This window comes from Hippocampus zosterae, chromosome 1 (genome assembly GCF_025434085.1).
Source record: "Hippocampus zosterae strain Florida chromosome 1, ASM2543408v3, whole genome shotgun sequence".
NCBI lineage: Eukaryota > Metazoa > Chordata > Actinopteri > Syngnathiformes > Syngnathidae > Hippocampus > Hippocampus zosterae.
The window spans coordinates 40,540,010-40,565,395 of record NC_067451.1 but is presented as its reverse complement, the minus strand read 5'-3'; the positions used below and the strand labels follow the sequence as shown (position 1 = coordinate 40,565,395).

The 25,386-nt window shown below is 46.2% G+C and overlaps 2 protein-coding genes across 2 annotated transcripts in view; one reads left to right on the top strand and one right to left on the bottom strand.

The window, feature by feature from the left end:
- Positions 1–11,758, bottom strand: part of LOC127608562 (tectonic-1-like) — a 35,342-nt gene extending 23,584 nt beyond the window's left edge. Inside the window, exons 1-2 of the mRNA XM_052077708.1 lie at positions 11,606–11,758; positions 10,510–10,612 (exon numbers count right to left, since the gene is read on the bottom strand). Coding sequence (XP_051933668.1) covers positions 10,510–10,612; positions 11,606–11,713 — 211 coding nt within the window. The 5' untranslated portion in view covers positions 11,714–11,758. The remainder of the gene's footprint in view (positions 1–10,509; positions 10,613–11,605) is intronic.
- Positions 11,759–23,028: 11,270 nt separating this feature from the next.
- Positions 23,029–25,386, top strand: part of LOC127608471 (UV-stimulated scaffold protein A-like) — a 96,843-nt gene continuing 94,485 nt past the window's right edge. The window contains exon 1 of the mRNA XM_052077562.1: positions 23,029–23,327. The gene's annotated coding sequence lies outside the window, so the exon portion shown is untranslated. The remainder of the gene's footprint in view (positions 23,328–25,386) is intronic.

Genomic DNA, 25,386 nt, shown 5'->3' with positions numbered 1-25,386 from the left:
TTTTCATGAATAAGTGGATTCCTGCGTTGTTGTTGCTTGAATGGTTTGTTTCTACATTCTTCTTCGTGGAATCGTCCATCTGTAAAATGCTGTGATGGGCTGGGTAATATGGCTGAAAAATGTTTATAAGTATTTCATAGCAGTTGATATCAATCGTCATTGATTTTTTTAACTAATCAAAATAATTTGAAATGTTAAATGCATAAGAATTAAGAGGAAAAATACAATGCAAAATTCTTATGGATGTAAAACGAGTTTTCAAGGAATGTACACTGTTTTTTTTGTAATATGCAATGCCGTTCACATACAGGGCAGCACGGTGATCGACTGGTTAGCACATCTGACTCACAGGGCAGAGGTGCAGGGTTAGATTCCGGCCATTCTGTGTGGACTTTGCACGTGTGCCGGTGTGCCTGGGTGGGTTTTCTCTGGGTACTCCGGGTTCCTCCCACATTCCAAAAATATCGGTCGGTCGGTGAAGGCCCTCGTTATCGAGGAATGCGGCCCCCAGGACAGGGCGACGGTGCTTGTGTCTCCGATGACTGTGGAGGCCCAGTCTTCCCCGAAAACACCGCCCGGAGGATTGACAGAAGTGGGTTGGGGGGGCCGGGCGGTTGCAGGGCCCTCTCCTTCCTCCGCGCTCGCCGGCCCTCCTCCGCAGCGACGCGTCGAGTCTCGAAGACCCGGACCCCGCCCCGCACAGCCCCACGCCAGGCCGCCCGATCCGCGGCCAGGTCAGCCCACTGTGCCGGGGGAATCCGGCACCGCTGAAGATGACCCTTTAGCTGGTCTTTGAATCGTCTTTTCGGGGCACCGCGGGGACGGGTGCCCTCCAGCAACTCCGCGTAGAGGAGCTGCTTCGGGAGACGGTCGTCGCTCATCCGCTGCACGTGAGCGGCCCACCGCAGTTGGGCCAGGGTGATCATGGCCTCGATACTCGTGAGGCCAGCCCGGGTGAGGATCTCATTATTAGTCAATCTCTCTTCCCAGGAAACATTGAGGAGAGATCGGAGTCGTCCTTGGTGGACCTCTCGAGCCTCTTGATGCTGCTCCGATAGAGGGTCCAACATTCGGCGCCATAGAGAAGGGTCGGGAGGACGACAGACTTATACACCATGATCTTCGTGTTGGTGATTCCTGAAGACCCGACGACCGAGGCGTCCAAAGGCTGTGTGGGCTGCCTGGATACGGTGAGTGAGGTCCTCCGTGAGGCCGGCGTCCTGCTGGATAATGCTACCCAGGTAAGGGAACGCAGAGACCTGCTCGATGGGTTCGTCGTCTATGGTGATTTGGGGTGGATGATGGTTCAGGTGGAGGGTCTTTGTCTTTTTGGTGTTGACGGAGAGGCCAAAGGTCCTGTACGCTGCGGCGAAGCCGTCCGCGATGAGCTGGAGGCCCCCGGAGGAGTTGGAGACTGTAGCATTGTCATCAGCGTACTGGAGTTCGCTGACGGTCGTGACCATGGTTGCTCCTCAAACGGCTGAGGTTGAAGAGCGACCTTTCAGTTTGGTAGCGTAGACTGATTCCGTGCTCCTGGACAGGGGTGACGTGGTGGATGAGCGCGGCGATGTAGAGGCAGAACAACGTCGGCGCCACCGTGCAGCCCTGTTTGACACCGGTCCGAACCGGGAGTGGGGGAGTCATTTCGCCCTGAGTCAGGACGCAACCCTTCATGCCGTCGTGAGGGATATGAATTTGGGGGGGCAGCCTTGACGTTCCAGCACTTTCCAGAGTGCTGCTCGGGGCACAGAATCAAACGCTTTGGCCAGATCATAAAAGATGGCGTGGAACTTCCTCCGCTGCTCCCGGCACTTCTCCAGGAGCTGTCTGGCGCAGAACACCATGTCCGCGGTTCACCTGCCTGGACGGAAGCCCACCTGGGACTCCGGAAGAACCCACTCAGCGAGACAGGTGAGTTGGTCGGCCAGTATACGACAGATGAGTTTTCCAGCTGTTGACAGCAGGGAAATTATACGATAGTTTCCACAGTCGAGTTTGTGGCCCTTCTTGAATATCGTGACGATGACGGAGTCTTTCAGTTCTCCAGGCACCGTCTCCTCGACCCAGCATTGAAGGATGAAAACTTGGAGGCGGGTGAGGAGATGTGCACCCCCAGCTTGTAAAAGTTCTACTGGGATGTCGTCGACTCCAGCAAGCTTTGTTCTTCATCCTCCTCAGGGCTGCGGAGATCTCCCGGAGAGTCGGCAGCTCCATCATCCAGTGTTGCACGAGGAGCTGGGGGACAGGATCGAGGAAGCCGTCTGCTGCGCATGTCGGACGGTTCAGGAGCTCCATGAAATGCTCCTTCCATCGCTGGTGAGTATCCTCCTTTTCCTGCAGGATTGTGCCGTCCTTTGCCTTCACAGCCATTGGAGGACTGTGAGCCGGACCGATGATCTTCCTCGTTGCTTCGAAGAAGGATCTGGTATCGTGACGGTCAGCGAAACTCTGCATTTGGTGGGCAAAGTTGACCCACCATTGATTTTGGATCCTCCGGATCTCTCTCTCTGTGCTTCATTCTTGGCCGCCCGGTAGACTTCTTCAAGTCTCTTGGAGGAAACACAGTTCTGCCATGCAATGCGAGCCTCTCTCTTTCTTGAAATCAGTGGCTCAATTTCTTCCAGGTTTTCGGCAAACCAATCGGGATTTCTCCTCTTTTGCATACCGAGGACCTCTTCCGTGGATTTGGTGAGCGCAGTTTTCAAGTGCTCCCAGTCTGAGTGGACAGTGGCAGGAAGGGTCCAAGGTTGAGTGTCCAGTTTGTCCGCGAGGGACGTCTGGTACTGTTCGAGGACTTCGGGATTCCTCAGCAGCCCAACATTGAAACGTATCCTCTTGGGGATCTTCTTCCTTCTTTTCGCAGGCGCAATCTTCAGCCTATGTCTTGAGGCTACCAGCCTGTGATCGGACCATCCGTCATTCATGGAGCAGATTGCCCTCGTGACCATGACGTCCGCTCAGTCGCAGATGCGGGTAAGGACGTAATCGATCAGGTGCCAGTGGCCGGATCTTGGATGTTGCCAGGTGGTCTTGTGCTTGTTGGCCATCCAAAACAGTGTGTTGGTTATTACCATCTCCGTCACTGCGCAGAGACCAAGGAATAGTTCTCCATTTTCGTTGCAGTTGCCAACGCCTTCCTTCCCCAGAATCCCTCCCCAAAGCTGATGGTCCCGGCCCACCCGCGCGTTGAAATCCCCCAGAACCAAGAGCTTATCCCGGGGGTTGACGCGGACGATCAGGCCACGCAGCGCGGCATAGAAGGACTCCTTCGCCTCCTCCGAGGCGTCCAGGGTAGGTGCATAGGCGCTGATGATCACAAGGGATTGGGATTGAAACAGAGGTAGGGTGATGGACATCAGTCTCTCAGAAGTTCTTACGGGGATGATGTTGTGATCCCTAACCAGACGCGACTTAACGCAGAACCCTACACCGTGATTTCTTCTCTCCTCCACAGCTCGTCCGCTCCAGAAGAAGGTGTACCCGTGCCGAGGCTCATCGATCTGCCCGGCACCAGGGAGACGGGTCTTGGAGAGGGCCACAATGTCCAGGCCGAGCTTCTGAATCTCAAGGGCGATGAGGGCAGTCCTGTGCTCCGGTCCATTTGCTCTTGCATTGTCCATCAGGGTTCGTACATTCCAAGCGCCGATTTCCAGGAAAGCAGTCCGGTTATTGTGTTTGTATTTGTTTCGCCCGCATGAAGGATGAATCTGCTGGAGGCGGGTCTCCAGCCGATCGGTGGCGGTGATGGCCGTGTTTAGCCCGCCTTTTATTGGCCCTTCCTCGGATTGAGGGGAGCAGCGCTACGACTAAAGAGTCCTGCTCCGCCACCGTGGTCGCTGCCTCTCCCCTGCACCATCACCAGTTCACAAGAGGAGCGACCATCGTGCCTAGTCCGCCGACGTGTGGTTGTGGAACTAGGGACGTGGGCCCTCATCTAAGCCTGTCCCCGACACCCCGCGCCATCGCCGCCGGACTTCTTGAGGTTAAGGGGGATCGGGAGAAGGGGGAAACGGGTTGAGGGGGCAGTGGGGGTGGAGGGAGAATCGCCATCCTGGGGGCTATGTAGCGTGAGGGAGGGGGACGGGTCGCAACCCCGCCCCTGCACTTCGACCCCGTGGCCAGGGTCCACGGCATCGCGGTGGCCGACGGTGGTGGTCCAAGGTGTCTGGAGCACCCGAGGTTGGACCTTGGGTGCGCCGGGCCCGGTGTTTTATTTTGAAGGGTGGGCTTTCCTTCATAACCCATGAGGATGGTCGGCTTGGGGATCCGGTCCGCCGCCTTGCTAGGCGCTTTACTCCAGGACTGCGGTGGATTTGTATACCGCCGGACGCGGTCCCGCGGGATTTTGCTGAGCCGAAGGTCATTACCACTTCGCACCAACTCTCCAGTGATGGAAAGTCCCGTCAATTCGGCGTGGAGGCTCCCTTACGGACTTCACTGCGATCCACTAGGAATTGGCGACGGTTTGATCTGCGCCTTTGAGCCTAGGGATCGCAGATCTTTTGCGAAGTTAATGGAACATTCTGAATTGTCCCAAGGTGTGATTTGTGAGTAGGAATGGTCGTTCGTCTATGTATGCCCTGCGATTGGCTGGCAACCAGTTCAGGATGTCCCCCGCCTACTGCCCAAAGACAGCTGGGACAGGCTCCAGCATATCCGCGACACGAGCCGTACACTGTAATGTCTGACCAGACCACTGTCACGAGTGGTGTTTACACGGCAAGATTTGGTCCAGTGCTGCGCCGGGGCTGCCCCAGTAGAGCGTTCACATGTGCAAATTAGCTCCTGCGTAGCCCCGGAAAAAGGCTTACACCGGACCAAATTTGATCCATCTCAGGGAGGTGGTTTAAAAATTAGCTCCGGAGCAAATGCTAGTTTGCGAAGCAGCACCGATGTAAATTTGCACGTGTGAAGGCAACTGGGTTAAATTTGCTCCAGAGCAAATGCTTGTGAAGAGTACGTATGGCGAGAATGCGTTGCTTTCGTGCTCTGTCGGACTCCCGTAATGTGTTTGTTTGATAACGACACAAGACTTGGCTGGTAACATCATTCCTTTTGTAGGAGACTGGGCTGTCTCCGAGTTGTTTATTCTTAACCCCCCGCCCCCCATATAATTTATTTTGTGATTTCCTCTCTTGATTTTCTGATTGGTGCATTAGTGTTTGCTTTTCTGAGTGTCATTGAAGCCATCGTTGATTTACGTTTTCGTGGGCGGTCAATCTCGAGCAGAAGGCACGGAGACCGAGAAGGAGAAGGACGTGCCTGTCCAGTAGTTGCTTGAGTTGTGTATATACAGTATGTTTTAAAAAGAACCAACACGACAGCTCGTCGTTTTGCTCAGCTGCAGAAACTGCCGTGTGAACGCAGGTGGGGCTGCACCGACGCTGTGCCGATGCAGACATGCTCAGCGGCTTTGTACGTGTGAACGCTCCACACAATTTGCTGCGGTGCAAAATATATCGCAACAAAATACATCGGTGCAGCGCCGGAGCAAATGTGTGCCGTGTGAACAGGACTACTGTTGCTCTATCTACTTGTCATGATTCTGTTTGTGACCAACGGGTGGCACTGTAGGGCTCCCCCTGCAGCTGCACACCTGTTGGTCGTTATGTAATTAGTTTGTTTGTTTAAAAAGACTCCCGGCACGACCACTCGGTGTCGGGTCTTTGTTTGTCTGTTTGCTGCTGTCAGGTTTGTTTCAGTCATGTTTTGGTCACTGTTATGGTTTAGATTTAGATGACCTCCCAATGAACATTCGGCAAGCCTCCTCGCTGCACATCTTCAAAACCCTCCTCAAAACTCACTTGTATTCTTTGGCATTCGACTCAGCATTTGATTTGTTCTTGGTTTTCTACCGCCTTTATTACAGATTTGTCTTACTGTTTATTGTGCATGTTAAATTGCTCCATGTACAGCACTTTGTATGCAGCGATGGCTGTTTGAAAGTGCTCTATAGATATTGTTGACTTGACTTAGATTAAGTTATGATTTTTGTTTGATACTTTGGACTTTGTTTGGAATTTAGTTGTCTGTTTTCAGACAATTCTTCAAGTTCACCCTGCTCCTCCCTCCTGCCTGCTTTTTGGGGTCCTCCACCATCACGCATTGTGACACTAATGCTTTGCCGTATTACCTCAAGGATTCCGTTCCTCATAAAAACAGCATTGCACTCTCCCTTGAGTGTAGTTACAGGACCCCTGTTAATGACGACTGACCCTGAACTCTGACGATGCTTCAGTTCGACTCTAGATATACGTCCATTCTACTGTTTAAGCATTATTAGAGCTGTCAAACGATTGAAATATTTAATCTAATTAAAAATGCCACTGTCATAATGAACTCAAATTCACAAAAAAATAATCGTGATTACTAATGCATTTTTTATTGTTTCTGAATTTCCTTTTATATTTTTTTGTCCTATTTTTCCCCATTTTAATGATCTCATGATCTCACATAGAAAAATCATGAATCAGTTTTCTATGTGCAAAATGCAAATATTTACTGAAATAACAATTCCGATTTTCAATTTTACATGAACATTTTTCACTTGGAGCAGTTATTCACATATAATCTCTCACAATATTAGTGTCCACCAACAACAGTGAAAAAATATTTTGCCACATAACAGCTCCTTGAACAGCTCTTTTTATGGAATCAAAGCAGAGCAATATAACATTATAAAGTGCACATCTAAGGTAAACTAGTACTCAGCCTATAGTGGATTTAAGCAATGGTTGCATACTTCGTTTTTGTCAAGTTAGCTTTGAACACAGCAGTCAGGCTACGTTGATTCTGTTGGTCCTTCTTGCACGGAAGTCTCTCTATGGTTATGTGTAGACATCATTTCGGATGAGTACACTTGGTTCAATGACAACACCGTAGACTTTTTATTTTCAGTATGGTCGTGGCTACGACTGCACCGCTGAACTCTCGATGTGCCTCTGTCAGACGAACACAGAGACGCTCCACCCGCTTTATTTATATGGACACGGAACACTGTAACCTTCCACACAAAATAGTTCCAAACAAGTAACAATCGCGTCAGTGGCATAGATCGTATTCGACAGGCTATCTGCTCTTTATTCACATGAAGCTCATCAACCTAGTCTCTTATTTCTCTCCCAAAACAGTGTCTTCTCCCGCTTGGAGTACCTTAGCCTTCTCCGCTACATACAATCTCTGTACACAGCTTGGAGGCGCTCCCTGGCAATCCGGAGTAGAATCGATATACGCAATGCAAATGATTTCAGCTTGAGTCGAGCTGTGGACAATGTTGACAGGCTTGCATGCAGTAGCCATACATTTAGTTATGGCTACAGCAAATTTGTTCTTTGTCGTGTCATCCATTTTCTTCGCTTTGAAATGATCCATAGCTGTCTATCTGAGACGAGGGGGCAGAGTACCGTATTTTCACAACTATTCACCGCACCGTACTAAAGGCCGCAGTCTCATTAATGGGTGACATTTCTGTATTTTACACATACACAGGACGCACCGTACTAATGGCCGCAGTTTTACAGTGGTAAAACATACGCCAGCTTAAACATACGGCATGCATGCACGCACTCTAACACGTTAGCTTGAAGCATACGGTAGCATGCCAAGACATACAGATAAGCTAAAAACACGTTTTTAAAAAGGCAACGAAAGCAGAACTGAGTTCGGGTGTATTTTATTTAGCCATCGTACAATGTTCTCACGTTTTTCGATCAATCATCACCCAGAAATCCATCAAAGTCCTCATCCTCTGTATCAGAAGCAGAGGACTGCACATCTCAGTTGTCATTGAATGCATCACATGCTAGTGTGAGTTGCTACGCATTGCCGAGCGGAAAGAAGGAGTAGCAACAGCAAAGTCAACATTTCTCTCGTGTGAAGCTTTCCCACATTTGAAAGTAAAGAACAGAGCGAAACATGGTGGCAGCGCGCGTGTGTGTAGAAAGAATTGAACAATTGTGCAATTACCGTAATCCATCAAAAACGCCGCGTTCCCTCTCGTTGTTGCGTATTGTGGCGTAACTCGCCAAGCGCTGCCTCTCACTCTTTGTAAAGTTGTGTTTGCCACCGATAATCCATTGTTCCCATGCCGTTCGCAACTTTACTTTGAACGCCCCGGTTGATGCCAACGTCCAGCGGTTGGAGTTCTTTAGTCAAGCCTCCGGGAATAACGGCAAGCTCAGAGTTCATTTGCTTGACTTGTTTTTTCACCGCTGCTGTGAGATGGGCACGCATGCCAAAAGCATAACCGGTGGCTTTAAGTTTGAACTGAGCTTCGTAGGCATGTCTTTTTGTCGAATTTATTTTCAGGGGTTCTTAGAAACCAAAACCGGAGTTGTTTTGCAACAATGCACATTGCCACACTCTATACAAGTGTTGGTACTGGCTTGAGGCGTCCCTTCCTTTAGCGTCCACTTACACGCCCACCCTTCACCATTGGCGGACTAGCTTGCCTGTCCTCTCTCTCCCTCTCTCTCACTCTCCATATATGTATATATACACGCCCACCCTTCCCTGATTGGCCGACTTCTTTCCCGCATGCCTGGCCACAGTCACTTCCGCCTTTTCTCTATATAAACAGCGTGTCGGCTCAGCGCATATAAAGGACGCTCCGCACCATAAGGCGTCCAGTCCATTTTGGAGAAAATTTAAGACTTTTAATGGCGCCTTATAGTCGTGAAAATACGGTACTCACGTCAGCTGTGTGCTTGGCCATTAGGTGGCATTTCAAACTCGACGTGCCATGATAGCTCAGTTTATGATTAGTGATGGGAAAATGAAGCCTCATGAAGCAATGAGGCTTTCCATCCAACTGGTTCGTTCCTGGGCCGAAGCATCATGAGGCTTTATTTAATTACTAATGCACCATCATGTGGAAAATAAATGTATTGACAGTGATTAAAATGAGACCATGGATTTGATGTAGAGGTAAGATCGGGCCAAAAAAATCCAGCCCGAACCGGCCCGAGCAATTAACTTGATTTGCAGGCCTGAGCCCGAAGCAAACACGACATTTCCTATTTCATTTGTGATGACTCGTGAGGAGGAGGGGTGATTTGTGATAACAAATTTAAGCCTTTCTTTTCCACAAAATCTAAGTTAAACAAGTCTGTATAATTATTTACATCCTTTAAACATGTATTTCAGTTTCAGCAGAGGGTACATTCACAAACAATTTTCTATCTTTGACGGATTTTTTTTTTAAGAGTTGTCGGAAAAATTTAAGGCATTCTGTCATTATTACGGGTTGAAAATTGGGCCATTCACCACAGCAGCAGTACATCCGTAAGAATCGTGCGTGGCACTTGAGAGAGAAGCAGCGAGACCAAGAACAATGACGGCTAGATCATAGAGACATGAAGGAGTTCTTTGAATTGTCATTGCGAGAGTTTAGTACAGTATGTGTTGTGATGAGGCCACTTCTATTTTTTTGCGAACCACAGTCTCTCTTGGCCAAAACTATTCACGGCCTCGTAACGAACAAAATAAAAAGTCAGCGAGAGAGAAGCCCGACCCGACCCGCGGGCTCGGGCGGCCCGATCTTACATCTAGTCAGTGTCACCTGTCAGCTCATTGTTGTCCCGGTGCAGCAAATTTATTTCGATTCACCCGTGAAACTATTGGCGGTGATGTAGGAATCCCGTCCCGCGAGGCTTCGGGCGGAGCAACGCGCGTTCCGAGGCATCGGGCCACAAGCGTAATCGACACACGCCTCGATGCACGCTCCGCAGATTTTCTTCCGGTTTACTCGGCACACGCATCGGAGCCTCGGCACAGTTGGGCACATCACTATTTACGACTGCAAAACATACAGTTTGGTCTTGTCAGTGGAACAATCTGGCAACTTTTAAGCATCCGTCTTCGGTGTCTTGCGCGTGCGTGGACCTGTGCAGCGCGCTTGTTGTTTTGTTTCTGGTTTTATAGGGCAACGTAACATCCGCTGTGGCATGTGCCGCGTTAATCTCGCGAGAAAAAATTTAATCCCGTTAAAATTCTCTTAAATTAATGGCAATAAAAACGAGCTGAACTAACAGCTCTAATTATTATGTTTGAAATTTGTGTCATTCGGTCATTGTCCTGGCTCTTTGTTGATCCTTTCTTTCAAAGGAGGGGAATTGTGATGGAAATTTTTGATTTTAAACTGTCATGCAATCTGCATCTGTGGCTGTAACAAAGGCAGTTTTGTTTCTCTCCCGTGTCTGTGGCTGGTGGGCGGTCGTGTGGTGGGGGGTCTGATTATGCCTCTCTGGTGTGGCTGAAGCACGCTGAAGATCATGTTTCACCGACCAATGGGGAGGAGATGCTCTGTTATACACTTTACACTCTGTGACACGGTGTTTCTCAAAAGCTGCAGCTCAAATAAATCTCAGTGTTATACAAAGACTTTCATTGTCCTGATTTCCCTGGACAAGACAATAACATTTGCAATTGATCAAACCAAGAGCAATACTGGACCAAACCTGTGAAGTGTGAACATATCAGGAATGTTAATAATAGTATCACAGTAACTACCTGCAGGACTCTGGTCAACACAGTCGACAGAAATACCGGAAGCTGGCAGGTAAAATATTCCTCTTTTTCCCTCTTCTTCAACAGACATGATTGCAACTCCATACTGAAAGCAAAGCACAAATAATTTGCAAATGAAACTGATTATTCTAAATGTTGTGTCTGTCAGTGAAGATGGAAAATAGAAAATCCTCACTTCTTAAACATACTTGCCTGATAAAATTTAGTAGGGATATATGGAGACATGTCATTATTCTCTGGTGAACTTAAAGCAAACCTATTAAACTGGTTGAAGAGTAAATCAAAGTTTCCAGACAGTGGAAGAGTAGGGGCAGGAAAATAAAATCCGTCAAGACCTGAGAAAAATAACCGATGATTAGAAAGCTGGACAAACTTGGAAATGATGCAAATTACATGAAGTACATACACCCCCACCCATACACACCCCTCCTAAAGTCAGGCCAAATCTTCATCAATGAAAAATATTTGGGTTTGACATCAAATGAGTACACGTATGAGACACTAACTCAGCTTTTGCAAAAGGTTCCAAGACAAACTTGGAAAAATCTGCTTCAAAAGTGAGGCCAAATCTTTTATTAAAGATTAAATATATTCGGGTTTTCAATTAAAAGACAAATGCAGCTATGAGACAACCAGGGCTTGACCTTAACTGGTTTGCTCACCAGGCACTGAGGGTAGTGGTTTCCCATAGTTACAATCCACTTGACGCAATTTTGTTTTGGGATAACTACTGGTATGTTTCATACGATTACAGCCACAAATACACGTCCAATGAAGTTGGGAAGTTGTGTAAAACATAAATAAAATCAGAGCATAATGATTTGCAAATCATGTTCAACCTATGTATATTTAATAGAATACACTACAAAGACAAGACAGTCCATGTTCAATGTTATTGTTTTTAGCAAGTAATCATCATTAGAATTTTATAGCTGGTACAGGATCATTGATATCACTGTGTTACATTGTTGAAGCTTTGTAGGTGGAATTCTTTCCCATTCTTGCTTGATGAACGGCTTCAACAGTCCGGGGAAGTATTGAAATACTTTCTGATCAAAGCAGACCATTCAGAACTTACGATGTGACTGAACGCAGAGAGTGTGATGAGACGTCTCTTGTTGGACAAAGGACTGCAACTGTGAGTACCCCTCCACAGTATACTGCAAAGCATATGACGCAGTGACATGGCTGCAGAACTGCTTGTTGCCACTACATAACAAAAACAAACAAACAAACAAACAAAACACAAGTTGTTGTGTAGGCATTATCCATATGTATCATAGCCTAATCTTGCTTTTTTTGTATTTTTGATTCTCAGTGACAAATACATAATCAGAAATTGGGAATTGGGACATTTTTATTTGTTCTTTATATAAGATCAATTTTCGGTTGAGAAAATAACTATAACTAACTATAAATTGTGTAGAACTGGCTCACCAACATCGGCACTCGGTAGTACCCAAGGACCACATTAGTAATTTGCAGGCCTATTCTAAAAAAAAAAAAAAAGGCCGGTCCCTGAAAATGTTGTCTGACATGAAACCGGTCTGTGGGGCAAAAAAGGTTGGGGACCTCTGCCATAAACACCAGGCCTCACAAAACCATCAATATTTGTTAGTTTAATGTTTGTTGGGGTTTTTTTTGTCTGTTTTTTGTTTGACAATTTGGTGGTATAACTGCCGAAGACCTACAAAAATAGTATTTTGGAGCCATTTGCTAAACTGAACACGAAATCCGCCAATTGTAATTTAAAAGCTCCTGTAATTTGACCATGATCATATCTTGTCAAAATTGTCAATACTTCAGAGATTTGATGAGTCTAAGCCTGGAGACATTTACAAACTTATTTTTATGGCAATGTTAGTTGTCAGTGACTTGCTAAAGGAAATACTGTTTATGCGTTACTCTTTAATGTTCTCAGAACGGCGGCCTGTTGATGACTGGTTAGCGTATAGGTGTCAAACTCAGGTCCTGGAGGGCCGCTGTCCTGCATGTTTTCCAAGTCTCCTTGTTGCAACACACCTGATTCAAATGAACAGGTTCAATGTCAGGCTTCCGCAGAGCTTGCTGATGAGCTGATCATTTGGATCAGGTGTGTTGCAGTAGGGAGACTTGGAAAACATGCAAGACAGCGGCCCTCCAGGACCTGAGTTTGACACCTACGGTTAGCGCATCGGCCTCGCAGTGCAGAGATGCAGCGTTTGATTACGACTCTGACCTCTCTGTGGGGAGTTTCCATGTTCTCACTGGTACTACGGTTTCCTCCCACGTTCCAAAAACATGCGTGGCAAGTTAATGGAACAATCTAAATTGTCCCTAGGTGTGAGTGTGAGCGCAGATGGTTGTTCTTCATCTTTGTGTGCTCTGCGATTGGCTGGCAACCAGTTCAGGCTTGTTTGTCGTTGTGTGGCAATGACTGGCTTGCAACCACTTCGGGATGTACCGCGCCTGCAGCTGGGATAGGCTCCAGATGGTTGTTCATCTATGTTTGCCCTGGCTGGCAACCAGCTCAGTCAGTGGTATCTCTCACCACCACTGCCTGAAGACAGCTAGGATAGCCTCCAGCACAACCCGCTATCCTTGTGAGGATACGTGGATCAGAATATGGATGGATGGATGTTCTCAGAATGGGTTAAGTAATTTTCCCAGAAGACGGTTAAGGTTTCATGACGTTGTGGCACGAAGTTTGTGTATTTTCGCGAAAAACTGTTGCCATCAAACATGCTGTTCACCAGGAAAATTACACTATTTTTGACAGTCTAAACATACACCTAAAAATAACACTTAACTCGTGAGACTTTAAAAACATGTTGGCCTCACAACAGCATCATATTTTATTTGGTTATTGTGCGATTTTAAAAAAATGGTTCAACAACACCACCTTCAAATTTTTAGCAAAGCAGCACTGATTGTAGGTGTCACAAAGATCAACAAAGGTTTTGAGGTGTATGTCACAGCCCAAAGTCAACAAAAAAAGTCACTTGGAGACACATGCTAAAACTCAGAGGAAGTCTGCCATTTTAAATTTTTTTCAGGCTCGTGTTTAGCCTTTTGTAAAGGTCACATTTTAAAAACCTTCACCTACAGGTTTTATCCAATTCTATGAGTGTATTATACACATTAATTCTTTGATTATAACATTTTTTAAAGATCAAGATCAAAGATTTCATGGTTAAAATTTCAATAGTCCAGCCCTAAATAGTAGAGCAGTGATGCACAGGCATTTTCCACCTCATGCTTCATGATCCGACTGATATTTTGTGGATTGGCAATCATCCGTTACATTTCTGTCATCTAAAAGCTCCAACACAGAAGATTGTATTTATGGTTTTGAAATCTATTTCTGTGGGCTCCAAACAGTTTCCAGGCTGCGGACCGATGTTTGGGGCACCACTGAATTCATGGGCCTGTGCCTCACAATTCTCCTGCACATGACCAAACCAATCAGAGGATGATTTATTCACAAATTTCAGTAAATTTGTTTTTGCCAAAATATTACAAAGCAGGTTGTGTCTTGTGTATAAAGCAGTACACAAGAAGTAGCTCTCAGATTCAAAATGGATGGTCAAAAAGGCTGGTGTGGAATGTAGCAACCCAGCATTAGTTAAATATTCACTCCCACCCACTCCCCCCACAAACGTGTGCGGACACTTGCCTGATAGCGTGCATTGAGCAGCCAGTGAACAGAGCCATCTCCTGACTACATTCTCTGTCACAGCAGCAGTTAATGTCGCAGAGACCTTCGTGCTCATCACAGGAACACACGTTGCCAACTAGCAGGTAAACGGTAGAAACGTACACATAAAACTACGGTGAATGCACTGTACTTTTGAAAAAAATAAAAAAATTAAATAACTGGCTCACATTGTCATTTGATATACACTGCGCACAGTAATGTGATTTTTTTCATGCAACAAAACTTTACAATTACTGTACAGTAAAATAAAACGCAACTTGACAAGGAAATAAGCACTAGTCTTTCATGTACACCAAATACACCATGACACGCTCATAATTTTGAAAGAAAGTAACAAAATCATATGATTAGTTCTAAAAACATCAGTTTATGCTTTCTGCATCGGGCCTCTTTTTGTTTACTTCGATAATGAAAACACAACAATTGCAGATGTTTAAGGGGTTAAAGTTGCCTTCAAAACAGAGCAAGTACATTTAATAATAATAATAATAATAAATTTGATTTATAAGCGCCTTTCAAGACACCCAAGGACACTTTACAATAACAAAAAACACAAAACAATACGATACGGGTTGAGCAGCGGCAGCCAAAACGCGCGGTCTTAGTTACCGTCAATCGTTGGGGTCGGTAGATTACCGGAGACGGGCAGGGGCTCAACATGAAATGGTTGTTGATTTGTAACTTCGGTAAGAGTGTAACTCGTGTGTGAAGTGGGAAAATCAAAGTCAGTGGCCTTTTGCAAAGCAAACGTTGAACTATCCACAGACTCGTCGTGTGTGAAATTCCGGTCAGGAATAGCTGTAGCATTCACGTTGTAACCTGTAAAATTTTCGTTCGAGACGACTTCTGCAAAAAATAAAAACATCTCCGCGAAACCGAGAGCAAACCAATTCGTAGCAACTGCCATGCTTTGTTTAGTCGTTACTTTGGTCAGGATCTACACGACAACTCCTGGTGTATCCCCACCGCGAAGCTTTCTCTCTCTCTCTCTCTCTCTCTCTCTCTCTCTCTCTCTCTCTCTCTCTCTCTCTCTCTCTCTCTCTCTCTCTCTCTCTCTCTCTCTCTCTCTCTCTCTCTCTCTCTCCTCCCCCCCAACCCCTCCCTGCCCCTTTTTAAACAGCACTTGGATCATTACCACCCTCTGCCGTGTTGGAGTCTGAGTAGCGTTGCGAAACTCTCTTAATGTGCTGTGGAAATCGTGTCCGTAATCAAGAAATAAATACAGCATTTTGAAATAAAACACTTTTGATAAATAGGAGACTAATATATGATATATTATGGCATCCCATTTAATTGTAAGATAAGGGAATATTCGTATGAAATATGTCGTTGCAGTTTTTTGATATCTAATAATCATTGTATTATTAATTAAATATTTTATAAGTGGAATGAATGAATAATAAATATTTTAAACTGCACAGCACGGTGGTCGACTCCTTAGCAGGTCCACCTCAGAAGTGCATTGCTCAATTCCTGCTGCGGTCTTCATTCGTGGATTTTGCATGTTCTCCCCATGCCTCCGTGGATTTTCTCCAGGTACTTTCCTTCCACATTCCAAAAACATGCATGGCAGGTTAATGGAACACTCTAAATCAGGGGTGGGGAAACTTTTTGGCTCAGGGGCCACATTGACTTTTAAAATTTGATAGACGGGCCGGGTCAGCACAAGATAGATTTATTAACATATCAGAACATATTAAACATAAAAAGGACAAAAGCATTAAAGTACTAACATACTTTTTAATGGGAGCCGTGTTGTTGCTCAGCCATTTTAGCCAGTGCATCAAAGTCCAGTTGTAATCCATGCATCCATCCATCTTCTACTGCTTATCCGGGGCCGGGTCGTGGGGGCAACAGCTTTAGCAGGGAAGCCCAGACTTCCCTCTCCCTAGCTACTTCTTCCAGCTCTCCCTGGGGGATCCAGAGGCGTTCCCAGGCCAGCTGGGTGACATAGTCTCTCCAGCGTGTCCTGGGTCTTTCTCGGGGTCTCCTCCCGGTGGGACATGCCCGGAACACCTCACCAGGGAGGCGAATCAGATGCCCGAGCCACCTCATCTGGCTCCTCTCGATGTGGAAGAGAAGCGGCTCGACTCTGAGCCCCTCCTGGATGACCGAGCTTCTCACCTTATCTCTAAAGGAGAGACACCCTGTGGAGAAAACTAATTTCGGCCGCTTGTATCCGGGATCTCGTTCTTTCGGTCACGACCCATAGCTCGTGACCATAGATGAGGGTTGGAACGTAGAGCGACCAGTAAATTGAGAGCTTCACCCTTTGGCTCAGCTCCTTCTTCACCACGACAGACCGATACAACGTCCCCATCACAGCAGATGCTGCACCGATCCGCCTGTCGATCTCTCGCTCCCTCCTGCCCTCACTTGTGAACAAGACCCCAAGATACTTAAACTCCTCCACTTGGGGCAAGATCTCACCCCCGACCCTGAGAGGGCACTCCACCCTTTTCCGACTGAGGACCATGGTTTCAGATTTGGAGGTGCTGATTTTCCTCCCAACCGCTTCACACTCGGCTGCGAAACGCTACAGTGAGAGTTGGAGAGCCCTGTTTGAAGGAGCCAATAGCACCACATCATCTGCAAAAAGCAGGGATGCAATACTGAGGCCACCAAAACGGACCCCCTCAACGCTTCGGCTGCGCCGAGACATTCTGTCCATAAAGGTTATGAACAGAATCGGCGACAAAGGGCAGCCTTGGCGGAGTCCTACCCTCACTGGAAACGATTCCGACTTACTGCTGGCAATGCGAACCAAACTCGGACATCGGTGCTATAGTGACCGAACAGCCTGTATCAGGGGGTTCAGTACCCCATACCCACGAAGCACACCCCACAGAACTCCCCGAGGGACACGGTCAAGCGCCAAGTCCACAAAACACATGTAGACTCATTGGGCGAATTCCCACATACCCTCGAGGACCCTGCTAAGGGTGTAGAGCTGGTCCACTGTTCCACGGCCGGGACGAAAACCACACTGCTCCTCCTCAATCCTCAATCTGAACCTCCTATCCAGCACCCCTGAATAGACCCCTCCCCGTTTCTTCTGGTGTTCCCCAGGGTTCTGTCCTCGGTCCGCTCCTCTTCATTGTCTACCTCCTTTCGCTCGGAAACATTTTCCACAAATTTGGCTTACACTTTCACTGCTTTGCGGATGACACCCAGCTCTATCTCTCCAGCAAACCCGACGCTTCTCTCCCACTCTCATCCCTCTCTCACTGTCTCTCAGAAATCAAATCTTGGTTCACCCACAATTTCCTCAAGCTAAACAGCAATAAAACTGAACTCCTACTCGTCAGTACCAAATCCACTCTAAACAAATCCAGTTTCTCCCTCACAATTGATAATGCCACTATATCTCCTTCCCCCCAGGTGAAGAGTCTGGGTGTCATCCTTGACAGTTCACTATTCTTTCACTCCCACATCAATAACATTACCCGGTCCGCTCATTTCCACCTTCGCAATAATAACCGCCTCCGTCCCTCACTCGCTCTGCACACCACCGCTATCCTTGTTCACAGTCTCGTCACTTCCCGTATTGACTACTGCAACTCACTCCTCTTCGGTGTCCATCAGAAATTCCTCCATAAACTTCAACTTGTTCAGAATTCAGCAGCCCGGATCATCACGAGAACCCCTTCCTTCCATCATATCACCCCCATCCTCCGACAGCTCCACTGGCTTCCTGTCAAACTTAGAATCAACTTCAAATTACTTCTCTATACATTCAAAGCCACCCACAACCTTGCGCCCCCCTATCTGTCAGATCTTCTTCAAATCTCCATTCCCTCTCGCTCACTCAGGTCCTCATCCTCCCTCCACCTTTTTCTACTCTCTGCTCGTCTCAGTACAGTGGGGTGCAGAGCCTTCAGTCGCTCTGCCCCCAAACTCTGGAACTCACTTCCTCCCAATATTCGCAATATTGACTCTCTTTCCTTATTGAAAACCCAGCTCAAAACCCACCTATTCAGACTTGCCTAGCCGCCTTAAATCTTTCTTTCTTTATTTATTATTTTATCTGTGTTTTACCATTGGTCTTGGCTGTACAGTGTCCTTGAGTGTTGTGAAAGGTGCTTACAAATGTCATGTATTATTATTATTATTATTATTATTATTATTAGACCTTACCAGGGAGGCTGAGGAGTGTGATCCCTCTGTAGTTGGAACACACCCCCTGGTCCCCCTTTTTAAAAAGAGGCACTACCACCCCGGTCTGCCAATCCAGAGGCACTCTCCCCGTTGACCACACGATGTTGCAGAGGCGTGTCAACAAGGACAGCCCCGCAACATTCAGAGCCTTAAAGAACTCCTGGCGGATCTCATCCACCCCCGGGGCCTTGCCACCGAGGAGCTTTTTAACCACATTGGTGACTTCAACCACAGAGATAGAAGAGCCTACCTCAGGGTCCTCAGACTCTGCTTCCTCCAAGGAAGACGTGTTGGTGGAGTTGAGGAGGTCTTCGAAGTACTCTGCCCACCGGTTCAAAAGTCCCGAGTCAAAGTAAGCAGTGCCCCCTACCCACTGTACACAGCGTTAGTGGTGCACTGCTTCCCCCTCCTGATACGTCGGATGGTGGACCAGAATTTCCTCAAAGCCGTCCGGAAGTCGGCTTCCATGGCCTCACCGAACTTTTCCCACGCTCGGGTTTTTGCCTCGGCGACCACCGAAGCTGTGTTACGCTTGGCCAGTCGATACCAGTCAGCGGACTCTGGGGTCCCACAGGCAATAAAGGCTCGATAGGACTCCTTCTTCAGCTTGACGGCATCCCTTACTGCTGGTGTCCACCAGCGAGTACGAGGGTTGCCGCCAAGACAGGCACCAACCACCTTACGGCCACAAGTCAGATTGGCCGCCTCAACAATAGAGGCACGGAACATGGTCCACTCGGACTCAATGTCCCCCGTCTCCCCCGGAACATGGGAAAAGCTCTGTCGGAGGTGGGAGTTGAAACTGCTTCTGACAGGGGATTCCGCCAGACGCTCCCAACAAACCCTCACAATACGTTTGGGTCTGCCAGGATGGACCGGCATCTTCCCCCACCATCGGAGCCTACTTACCACCAGGTGGTGATCAGTTGACAGCTCCGCCCCTCTCTTCACCCGAGTGTCCAAAACATGCGTCCGTAAATCCGATGATACAACCACAAGGTCGAGCATCGAACTACGGCCTAGGATGTCCTGGTGCCAAGTGCACATATGGACACCCTTATGTTTGAACAAGGTGTTCGTTATAGACAGTCCGTGACGAGCACAGAAGACCAATAACAAAACACCACTCACGTTCTGATCGAGGGGGCCGTTCCTACCAATCACGCCCCTCCAGGTCACACTGTCATTGCCCACGTGAGCACAGAAGTCCCCCGTTGAACAAGGGAGTCCCCAGCAGGAGTACTCTCCGGCACACCCTCCAAGGACTCCAAAAAGGGTGGGTATGCTGAGCTGATGTTTGGTGCATGTGCACAAACAACAGTCAGGACCCGTCCCCCACACCCGCAGGCGGAGGGAGGCAACCCTCTCCTCTACCGGTGTGAACCCCAATGTACAGGCACTGAGCCGGGGGGCAATGAGCATGTCCACACCTGCTATGCGCCTCTCACCGTGAGCAACTCCAGAGTGGAAGAGAGTCCAACCCCTCTCGAGAGGATTGGTACCAGAACCCAGGCTGTGTGTGGAGGCAAGTCCGACTATATCCAATCGGAACTTCTCTGCCTCACACACCAGCTCGGGCTCCTTCCCTGCCAGAGAGGTGACATTCCATGTCCCAAGAGCTAGCTTCTGCAGTCGAGGATCGGACCGCCAGGGTCCCCGCCTTTGGCTGCCGCCCAGCTCGCATTGCACCCGACCCCTTTGACTCCTCTCACGGGTGGTGTGACCATAAGAAGGGGACCCACGTTGCCTCTTCAGGCCAGGCCCCATGGGTGTAGGCCCGGCCACCAGGCGCTCGCCAACGAGCCCCACCTCCAGGCCTGGCTCCAGAGGGGGGCCCCGGTGACCCTCGTCCGGGCAGTGGAAACTGAGTACCATCGATTTTATTTTTCATAAGGGGCTTTGTGAGCCGTGCTTTGTCTGGTCCCTCACCTAGGACCTGTTTGCCATGGGTGACCCTGCCAGGGGCATAAAGCCTCAGACAACTTAGCTCTTGGATCATTGGGACAGACAAACCACTCCACCACGGTAAGGTGACGGCTCACGGAGAGGTGGTTGGTTGTAATCGTGTTGTCGCAAATCTCAGAACACATCTGAGGTGTTCATCACTCATCTGGGATCTGTGGGGTGCTTTGTTGGTGTTCATCACACTAAAAGTATGTTCTGACACATATGTCGAGCCAAACAACATCAGCATTCTCAGTGTCATCTTCTGGATGTTTGGAAATTTGGCTGCACTTAACGAAGCATAAAACTCATCCAGTTTCAGGGAGTGGAACTTGTCCTTTAACATCATGTCACATTGGAGATCTATCAGTTCCAACTGCAACTCCTGTGGCACTGTTTCCAGGTCTTGTGAGAAGGGACATGACACCAGCTGAAGTGCCCTGTCAATTTTTCCTAAATCACAAAAGCGACGGCAGAATTCCTCATGCAGGTCATCCAGTGATTTTCTGTATTTTTTCACGTTGTGGTGCCTCCATTAACAATTAGCCAGTGTGGGGGAATGAGCAAATGAATTGGCTGACATTTGCTTTGAAAATAAAATCAGATTGCTTTTGAAGGCTTTGACGTTTGCTTGCATTTCATGCAAAAACTGTTTTTTCCCTTGGAGCTTCATATTCAGTTCGTTCATATTTGTCAGTAGGCCCACAGTAAAAGCAAAATCACAAAGCCATTCTGTGTCATTCAGCTCAGGAAATATGTCACTGTTCTCAAATTGCTCTAAACATTAAACAATCTCCCCTTTTGAGCTCCCACACACGTTGACATACTTTTCCCAAATTTATGGTAAACAGCGGGCAATAGAATGGTACAATAAGTCAGTGCGATCAGCATCAGCTTCTTCAAGGAATTGAATAAATTGACAATGGTGAAGTCCCCTCGCTCGAATAAAATTGACAAATTTCACGACTGGCTTCACTACGTAGTCAAGCTGCAGCTCGGATTTACACAGTGCTTCCTGGTGAATTATGGAGTGTCAGAAAATTACCTCCTGCTCAAGGTTGTCCTCTTTCACCCTGTCCTGAATTCTCTTCAGCATCCCGATATTTTTTCCTGTCAGATTCAGTGATCCGTCTGTGGTAACGTTGGTGAGCGTTCTCCAAGGTAACTTGTGCCTCTGTATGACCGCTGAGACGCTGTTAAATAATCCTCTCCTTGTGTTTTTCCTTTTTTTTTCCTCCGTAAACTCCTCCGTAATCTCGAAATTCTCATTAATCCCTCTGATAAAAATTAAGATCTGAGCGGTGTCCTTAACATCGTTGCTTTCATCCAGTGCTAAAGAATATAATGAAAATCTCTCCGCTTTTTTGTCTAGCTTGCTCGTTAAGTGTTCGTCAATTACTTCAATCCGGCGAGTCACTGACCTGCGTGATAAACTGAATTTTTCAAATTTGTTCTTGCTCTCAGGACATAAAATACTTGCTGTCTCTAACATGCACTCTTTAAGAAACTTCCCTTCGGAGAAAGGCTTACTGGCTCTTGCTAGTTTGAATGCCAGTAAAAAAAAGTGTCATCGTGCTTGCTTCTTGGATGGAAGTTGATCAAATAAAGGTGTTTTGTTGCGCCTGCAAACTTGCTAGCAACCTGTCAGCGGTAACTGTACGTTCTTGTGTTTGAAAGGTTGCTGGCGTAATTAGCATGCTTAGTGGAAAAGTGACGGCTGATGTTGTATTCTTTTAAAACCACAACCGTTTCTTTGCATATAAGACATACAGCCTTGGATCAAGTATTGAGGAGTCCATTCCTTCTTAAACACCCACCACTCACTGTTGAGTGCTGTCAAGTCACAGCGCCACCTGGTGTTGAACGCCCGTCATTGCAATTAAAATGAAATAAATTGCAGAATTCACATCAAGCCTTGTACTGTATTCTGAACCATTCTTCGGCGGGCCGGATTAAAAAGCCCAACAGTCAGGATCTGGCCCACGGGCCGTAGTTTGCCCACCCCTGCTCTAAATATTCCATAGGCGTGATTGTGAGCCCGAATGTTTGTTTGTCTTTGTGTGGCTATGATTGGCTTGCAACCACTTCGGACTGACTGCGGCTGGGATAGGCTCCAGTACGCTTGCAATCCTGGTGAGGACTAGTGGAACAGATAATACAGGAGTGGGCAATTCCGCTATCCTGCATGTTTTCAATCTCTCCCTGTTGCAACACACCTGAGTCAAATGATCAGATCCTCAGCAAGCACTGCGGAAGCCTGATATTGAACTTTTTCATTTTACTCAGGTGTATTGAAAGGACATCTAATTGTTGTTTTTGTGAGGTTATCATTGATGATGTTTTTCATTGCTTTTGGAATTGTCCATTCGCAAATAAATTATGGAAAGGTGTTGACACTTTTATTTTTTTGTTTGCCTGGAACCCCAAGTTTGCTTTTGAACCTACTGGCCTCATTTGACAAAAAGAAAACACCGTATGATTTTTTAAACAGAATATTTTAAGTATGGAGCGTGAAACTTGAGTTTCTACGTCTGTCAACTACGTGGATGTCCTGTTGCAGGTCGCAAACAAGCAGCTTTACGAAACATTGAAAGAATTCGAACGCGTCTGTTTTCCAAGTACTTCCGGTTCATTTTGCTTGCGTCGAGGCGGAGACATTTCGGGGAGAAGAATGAGAGTTCAAAGACCCACCCACGACACGGTTATAACCACCGAGTTACATTTCCTTAGCATTCTTAAAGTCTATCGTCCTGTCTGTCAAGTACTTCCGTGTCATCTCGATCGGCTCGGGATGCGAAGGAACGGTTCCTCGCCAAAAACAAGAATCCGAGAACAAGAAGGAAACAAATGAGGAACGTCGCTTTGTGAAAGGAGTGAACAACAAAAAACTATTTACATCGAAACTGTTGGAAACGGTTGACGATTGGCTCAAGGTCGTTCAAACTGAATTGAATAATCTGATATCCGGAAAGAGGTTGAGATCCCAAGAAGCTGTCACCGGGTAAGTGGAGTGGATTACGGATTTTTATTTGCCTTAAAGCCACTGTTAGATTGGTATTTTGACTGGACACTAATGTTGGCCTCGGCAGCTTACATAACAACATCGATCTTCAACATACTAAACTGTACATGAATGCATAAAGAAAAAGAGTTATGCCGAGCAGTGTTACCAGACCCACAGCAGACTCGTAAATTAATTACTTCATCGATTATTTGAGTTTTAAAGTAACTAAATTCGAGGGGTTGAAGTTACTTTATTAGTTATAAATGACAACTGTACTGTTTTGGAAGAGCATTGTTAACAGTAATATGTACGGCTAAAGTGCGTAATCAAAATAAAATACATATACAGTCTTTTTAACATGAATACATTGTAAATGTAGTACTTTCTGGCGTGTTTAAGTAATAATTCTGTCATGTCAAAACTAAACCTGTGCATTGCAAATACCCGAATAACTATTACATTCTCTGCTATTACGTTTCCTCTTGCATTTGCACAAACAGGACATTCTAAGGAGAAATATACTTTGCTGTGACTCCAAAGTAGGGCTATCACTATTGAATTATTTAATATATTTTTTAAAAGATTATTGCTCAATCAGAAAATCTGATAGAAATATATTTTGTGTTAAAAGTTTTTTTCCAGATTACATTTTACTAATTGGTGTTAGTTATTTGGTGTTGTTTAATGATTGCACAAAATAAACAAACATTAAGCAATATCACATGAGAGGGAGTAAAGTGGATTTCTTATGTGTGCTGTCCAGCAGCGGCTACTTGGGTCTACTTTAGACCCTTTCTTCCTTCCCCAAGATGATTGTCATTGGCTGGCTTTAGCTGTCGATTAATGTCAAACTTGAAAGGATGAATGAGGTTAGTTGGACTGAGCTTTACATGCAACACAAGTGTGTCAAGGTCATGTGACTGACAATACATTAATTTCAATGGTAATGTCTGTAATGAAGATTTATTTTATTTATTTCATGGGGACAGTGCACATTAACACAAGAATGAACAGTGTAAATGTGCTGGATTTAGCATCAACAACAATTTTCAGCCGTATCTCTATGACTATCCGATAACGATGTATTGCCCAGCCCTACTTGTCAATTACAAGTTATTCATACTATGACTGTGAGTACCGGTTGTTCTTTTAATGGATAAGCCATGCTTGCAGAAGTAAGCAACGTGGCAGAAGTTGGGATGCTCAAGACCACTTTTTTCAAACCGATACAAGTACTCACCAATAGCGATACCAAGTAACAAATACAATAAGTTTTTCATCAATCCATCCATCCATTTGATGTGCTAGAGCCTATCCCAGCTGTCTTTGGGCAGCAGACGAGGTACACCCTTAACTGCTTGCCACCCAATCACAGTATTTTTGATACAAATAATTTCAAACAAATGACATTTAATTTTAAAGAAAGGCCTTTCTTTTTATTTCTGACAAATGTCAGAACAATCACTCTGCAGTTCAAATTTAAACACCAAAATAAAACGCAAACAGCTTTGAATTTTTGTTTAATTTGTAACAAAACAAGCAAAATGAAACTCACAGCTCCCCATGTTTTAGGAGTTGAGGAGTCACTGAAGCACTAAAAATACCAATTAAACTGAAGCTCAACACTATAAAGTCAGAAAATAGGGTTGGCAAATTTTTCTGCAGTCATACATAATACATATTTCTGTTATTGGTTTTTTTTTAATTGTCCAAAATGTGAAAAATGTGAAAAAACATTAAATGGATGAATACAATAAAATACAACTATCCAGAGTAAAATATCGTTCATGTTTCAAATACATACACCTGCAAAAAAGTAGGCAACAGGTGAATCTAGCGCTCTGTTTCATACAGAAAGCTAGCAATATTGCCTGTTACTGAAATGCACTTCATTTTGGAGTCAGACGATCCTACATCAAGCGTCTTTCTTCAGTTAGTCCAAAATGCTGCCGCTTGCCTTTTGACTCGTACTCGTAAGAGGGAACACATAACTCCTACTCTGGTCTCACTTCACTGCCTGCCTGTACATTGTAGAGTTCCTTTTATGATTCTATTC